Source organism: Helianthus annuus, chromosome 10 (genome assembly GCF_002127325.2).
Source record: "Helianthus annuus cultivar XRQ/B chromosome 10, HanXRQr2.0-SUNRISE, whole genome shotgun sequence".
Lineage (NCBI taxonomy): Eukaryota > Viridiplantae > Streptophyta > Magnoliopsida > Asterales > Asteraceae > Helianthus > Helianthus annuus.
This window is the reverse complement of record NC_035442.2, coordinates 59,978,454-59,985,370: the sequence shown is the minus strand read 5'-3', so window position 1 is coordinate 59,985,370 and position 6,917 is coordinate 59,978,454. Positions and strand designations below refer to the sequence as shown.

Sequence of the window (6,917 nt, the reverse complement as noted above, 5' to 3'; positions counted from 1 at the left end):
ATAAACAAATTTTGAGACCAAAACACATTATTTCTTTTATAAAAGATATTTTCCTACATCGTGTGGTGTTTACGAAGCATAAGTGTCATAGTCTCCCCTACTTTAGGAAATTTCGTCCCGAAATTTATTCGAAGGAGACCGTAGAGTGTAATTGAAACAACTGATGAATAAGAAAATTGCTAGATCCCAAATATGTGGAGCATCATTTGGTGTTGGAAATTTTAAGGGATTCAAAATGTGATTTGAGATATTCAAAGTATCTCAAGGTATTTAACCCTTTGAAACTTGTGAATTTTAAAGAAAAAGTTGACCAGTGTTCAAAAATTGTTTGGGTATGGCACTATGTTATACTAAGGTCTTAGTGAAATTCCTAGCAAACAAAGGTGTGTACATTCTGTACACGGTTTCTAACGCCCCACGAGGTACATCCAATGCACCATGAGCATCTCATGCATAGGAAACGGGTCAACATACCTATGGCATCAAGATCGTCATCTTTAACCCCATAATATTGTGACACCTGTGTCACCACCACCATCAAACAAATACCAAGCCAATGAAATATTGTATTTCATACTTGGGATCTGTATAAATATGTGTATCTTTTGCACGTATCAATTCTTGTTCGATTTCGGGCTTTAAATCGTTTTCTGGAAGGTTATACACGATCTGATGCGTAAATATAACCAGTTTAATGCAACAAACACTCCGGAACAGTGAAATAGGCTTAACATACCTTAAATAACCATTACATAACTTAGAAATAAGTCTTGGATGGTTTGGTATGCCGAAATCAAGTTTATTCGCTTACAGGGACTAAATTCGACAAACTGCGAAAGTATGTCAATTTGTACTGTAACAGACCTTCCGGAACTTGATCATAAGTTAAGTATGCCCTAAATATTCTTTACATAGCTTAGAAATAGGCTTTGAGGTGTTTGGTGCGCAAAAATAAACTTTATGCTCATTCCGGGACTAAAAGCGTCAAAAAGTGCATAAGTTTGCATTTTCGCGCATTTTTACGTTCTGAATACTTCCGGACTTCCAAAAATTTATGTAAGCATTAAAATATTTTATTTTAGTTTTTGGTATATGATAAATTCCATTCGTCGCTTAATTTGGATCGTTTTTGCGTTCGTTACGACTCCCGTCGTAATTAAGCGAATAACGCAACCGTACGACCAAACGAACCGACATCCGTGATGTCTTTGAGCATATTTTAAGTTCCCTATACTTTAATATCATTTTAGAGCCTTGAAATGAGGTTAAAGGGGTTTAAAAGTGCCCAAAAAAATCAAGTTTTACAAGTGTAGGGACCATTTTTGAAATTTCTAGCAGATTCAATGAACCTAGTCCATTTTGAAGTGTTAATGGTTTTCACCCATGGTTTTGCAAAACCATGGGATGGTATTCAATGAACATAGTCCACATTAGGGGCTCCCATGGTTTTTGAAAACCATGTGCCCACATGTAAGGTCTAGATCAGATCACGTTTTTCGACGAACGATCTTAACGGTTCAAGGAAATCTATAAATACCCCTCACCCATTTCATTCTTCCTCACATTTGAATCTGATTCTACACTCTCTAAGTGGAAGTATATGCTTCCTACCTAAGAGTGAATCGGGTTCGAATCTTGCGGGGACCTTCTGTAAGTATTCTTTCGCGTTTTTCATTCGTTTTAGCGTTAAAGTCAAACTGCGTTTGACTTTCTGCATTAACCAGTTTATGGTCAATGCGAAGTTCGTTTGAACTTCATAACGTGAGCTTAATCACGATGGTTATAGTCCCTAGTAACTATACCTACTGATTACCACGTTATCTAGGCTCAGTGACGAGTCGTAGTTTCGGCCAAAATGCGTTTTCTCGCGTATTTTGTAACCAAACTACTCTAGGGTATTAAAACCGTTTGTTTTAATAACAAACCTGTTTTCTAACTTTACTAAACATGTTCTAGCATGTTTAGCTCGTCGCTTTTAGATTTGTGCTTGTTTAGGGTCGTAAAGGTAAGCGATCTAATCAATCGTTTATGCTTACGAACCCGACCCATTGGTCGATCTTTAGGATCCGACCAAACACATTAGGTGACCATAGTTGTATAGGGAATAACCTTCCGAGGTTATACCTTATGGTCACGACGTTTAGTTAGTTATATGATAGGTAGTTTATATGCCTTAGGTAAATTACCAAAATGCCCTTTTTACGCATAAATTCATTTTAAGTCTATGTAACAAAATTTTTGACATCTAAACTGATTTAACAACAATATTAAACATGTTAAGGCATATCTTGCTTGTCATAGGACTAGTTAGGCATTCCAAACGCGTTTTACGCAAACGACGCGTTAAAGTGGCGAAAGCTACCTAAACGGGTCGTAATGGGTCAAAAGCACTTAGGATAGGTTTCGTTTTAGTACGTAGGCTTTGTTAAACCATATTACATAAGTTCCCATACTTATTTGGTTTACGAACCCTTGTACTACCCGATCCTCCGATAGGTCCGTTTATTAATGTAGATACCTATATAGGTGTCGTTTGATTCCGTGATCTTCTAGCTTTGCTTGGTGGTTATCCTAAGACTTCTAAGTACCCTCAAGTGAGTACATAGACCCCTCTTTTACTGTTTTTCAAACATTTTGGGGTGAAACATATGTGCCTACTTGTTACTTTCATGATTTCATGCTTTTATATCATATACTTGCTATGTTCATTAGTACACTATTAGTACATGATTTCATTATGTTTTTGCTATGTATGCCCATTGTGTGCATACTTAGTACATCGTTTTACATAACATTTCATGCTATGTATGTTCATCATACTTAGTACATTTTACATCACATGCTATGTATGCCCATTGTGTGCATACTTAGTACATCGTTTTACATAACATTTCATGCTATGTATGTTCATCATACTTAGTACATCGTTTTACAAGACATCTTATACTTGGTATCATGCTATGTATGTCCATCCGTCGCATACTTAGTACATTGTTTGTGCATTCTTACCTATGGTTTGGTTGTTACATATTTCACTTGCCATACATGACATTTTGTTTACACAATACTTGATTGACATTTGACAACGCTTTAGACATGGGCAATTTACATTGGTGGTTTATGTGGGTAAGTGATTTGAGTAACGAGACGTGTGTAATGTGATACAAGCATGGTGGATACGCCGCTGGTACTTCCTATATATAAGTGCTTGTATTATATTACATGGCGTAGCGTTATTTAAATCATTCATTTGGATTTATACATTTTTACACAAATAACATATTTTTCACAAGACATTGTTTTACAAAACAGTTTGTTTTATACAAACTCATTTTTACTTGGTTATTCATTTAACCTTACATCATTCTTTTAACTATACATATCTATCATCGATTTTCAAACGTTTTATAAAAGCAAACACTTAAACTGGATTCATGACAAGTTTTTGGTTAAACATTTTCTTAAACCTAAGTCATGGATCCTGTTTTTCATAAAACCTATGTACTCGCCGGCATTTTTATGCTGACGTATTTTCACATGTGTTTCAGGTACAATAGTTGATGATATTTGATGATGATATTGATGCATGCTCACATAGGATTGGACGAGACCTTAGTGACATTAAAAGATGCAAGACTAGTTAATTTTTGTTATGTTTCTTTATTGTTAAGACATTGTAACTCATTTAATTCAATTAAACGAAATTTGTTTAATCCATGGTTGTGAAACAATGATTCTGTTACAACACTCCTCGACGTTTCCGCCAAGTTTTGTTGTTTTACGTGGTCGGGGTGTGACAAATATACTCCCGGCCGGCTCGATTTGAGTTAATGAATGTACTTGTTTTTGTTTATTGTAAATAACCACACAAATAACAAATAAGCACATAATCACATAATGGTCCAAGATAACATAAAATCACCAAGTGATCTCAGCAACGTTCTGAAGAATAACACAATAAGAACACTTATATATAGGAAGTACCATCGGCGTATCCACCGTGTTCTTATCGCATCATACTTCTCCCGTTACCTTAATCACTCTAGATTTTATGCCACCATACGTAACAAGACTTACTATGATTCTCATGCGTCAAATCTCATAATCAAGTGTGCACCCATAATTACTTGTTTCGTCGCATGGTCCACATAGCTCCTCTTGTTAAGCGAGGGTAAACAAATAATAAGGTCGAACTATCGTCTAAATCAAATAAACATCGTCACAACATAACTTCTGTCAAATTGAATCGTGTTTTATACTAGCAATGATAGCACTACTTGTTTTGCATATAACAAATTTAGTAGTAGGTATTTTATCCTAGTACAAATGTTTATATATGTTTCGTACTAACCAAACAGGTAGAGTGCAACATATACTAGTAATACATTGTCATCCTATAGTAAGCAAATCGAGAAAATGTCTTCAAATCATGCGCTAGGTATGCTAAGTTAACACACTATGCAAATGTATTTGAAAATAATGTACTAACTACGTTAAATCAACATACGAAGCAAATTGTATTTATAATCATGTACTATACATATTAGATAAATAAATCATGTATGTAAAGTTATGATCACAAAATAGTATTGTTCATAGCATTTGTAGCGATTGTGTTACCAAATTCGTACGAATGCACCGGAGTGCAATCATATTATGCTAAATTATAAGATTTAGTTCCTAAAGAACAGAATCCTTAAAATCAGCATGTAATTGTAATCACACATAGTGTAATCACATTAGAGTTTGAAACTGGAAGATGAATAACAAGGATAAAATAAGCTTCTTGAAATTCATATTGTCATTACAAACATAGTCGAAATATGTACATCGTTTTCGAAAATAAACAGAAAAAAATATAGAGGTTCAAATGATCATAAGTGCTTGATCATTAGCTTGAGCCTCATTGACGTTGAACACTCATCCATTAGCATTGGCAAGCTTGGGGCAATTTCGCTTGAAATGATTTAAATCACCACAATTGAAACATGCTCTAGGGAGAGTCTGAGTAGGAGCTGCTCGATACTGGATACGACAGGTCACAGCTAGATGTCAAAATAGACCACAGATTGTACACTGGTGATAAGGAGAATTTGACGCGTGATGATAGTTACATTGATTGCACCGAGGTTGCTTTCCATGATAAAATCCCTTGAAGGGTACTGAGTTTAGTGGAACTGGTGCAGGAATTGCAAAATTTTTTGAAGCCTTGCGCTTCTTATAATTTTTAGAAGATTCGGCCTTTGTTCTTTTCGAATTCTCGTTAACAGATTCAGTGTTTTGTTTCTTGTCTCCTTTTCGAAATAGTTTACCTTTTCTAACCTGGGAGTCGGTTAAAATAGCGGCTAATTCCTTAGCCTCCCTAAGCGTTGCATGTTGGCTGCCAGTGACAATGTCTTGGACAAGATCAGGTAGGCCATCAATATATTTCTCAATGGCCCGATCCAAAGGTGTGACCATAGTGGGGCAAAGTAGGCTTAAATGTTCAAATCGGTCAGTGTAGGCACGGTTTTCCCCATTATCTTGTTTTAGATAGTAGAACTCGTTTTCAAGTGCCCTTATTTCACTTCGTGGGCAGAATTCTTTCTTCATAAGATCCTTAAATTCTTCCCACGTCAGTGAAATTGCCATATCGGCACCTCGGTCTCTCATAATACCATTCCACCAAGTGAGTGCTCTCCTTTGAAAGACACTCGAGGCGAAATCTACCTTGCGCTCATTGGGACACTGAACATGGCAGAATGTGCTATCTGTACTTTCAAACCATTGTAGGAGCGCAGTTGCTCCCTCAGACCCAAAAACTTTCGATGGCTTAGCTGAATTGAACGTTTTGAATTCACACTGAGCATTGTTATTATTGTTATTGTGATTTGCCTGGTTTATCTGAGTAATGAGGTTCGGAAGCACAACAGTCATCTGCTGAATGATTGTGGCTGCGAGAGCAGCATTCTCAGTTTGATCGCGTCTAGGAGGCATCTTGAAAGTATAGCTATAGTGAAAATCAAACAAGTTAGATTTACCAAATCGTTATGAGTTTGTAACATCATTGTATTGTGAAAACTTTAATCTGGTAAAATCTCGTTCATAGGTCTTGTTCTTGTATTTAGAATATATAGTGTTGTGGATCTTGTTTTGAGATAAGTGTTGTTTGAAAAATAAACTTTTGTATTATTTCTGGATGAGTGAATACAAACCAAGTTAATGGTTTGTGTTATAAATTCCTTTACTATTTAAAAATTTATTGTTTTTAAGATAAAATGTTTTAAATTAATGTGACACCTGTGTCACTGTGACCGTCAAACAAAGACCAAACCAATGAAATATTGTGTTTCATACTTGGGATTTGTAAAAATATGTGTATCATTTGCACATATCAATTCTTGTTCGATTCCGGGCTTTAAATCGTTTTCTGGAAGGTTATACGCGATCGGATGCGTAAATATAACCAGTTTAATGCAACAAACACTTCGGAATAGTGACATAGGCTTAACATACTTAATTATCCTTTACATAACTTAGAAATAAGTTTTGGATGGTTTGGTATGCCGAAATCAAGTTTGTTCGCTTACAGGAACTAAATTCGACAAACTACGAAAGTATGCCAATTTATACTGTAACGAACAATCCGGAACTTGATCATAAGTTAAATATGCCCTAAATATCCTTTACATAGCTTAGAAATAGGCTTTGAGGTGTTTGGTGCGCAAAAATAAACTTTATGCTCATTCAGGGACTAAAAGCGTCAAAAAGTGCATAAGTTTGCATTTTCGTGCATATCTTACGTTCTGAAAATATCCCGACATCCAAAAATTTATGTAAGCATTAAAATATTTTGTTTTAGTGTTTGGCATGATAAAAATCTATTCGTCGCGCAATTTGGATCGTTTTTCGCGCTTGTGCGCATTTCGTCGTAAGTA

General features: G+C 35.6%; 1 protein-coding gene across 1 annotated transcript; it reads right to left on the bottom strand.

Moving 5' to 3' along the window:
• Positions 1-5,052: 5,052 nt before the first annotated feature.
• Positions 5,053-5,976, bottom strand: LOC110882655. Its single transcript, XM_022130626.1, has one exon. It carries the CDS (start codon positions 5,974-5,976, stop codon positions 5,053-5,055), a length of 924 nt encoding a protein of 307 aa, XP_021986318.1.
• Positions 5,977-6,917: the final 941 nt, after the last annotated feature.

What these genes read in the sequence shown, in the direction of transcription:
- LOC110882655 (XM_022130626.1), bottom strand. Translation starts at nt 5,976, where the DNA reads ATGCCTCCTAGACGCGATCAAACTGAGAATGCTGCTCTCGCAGCCACA.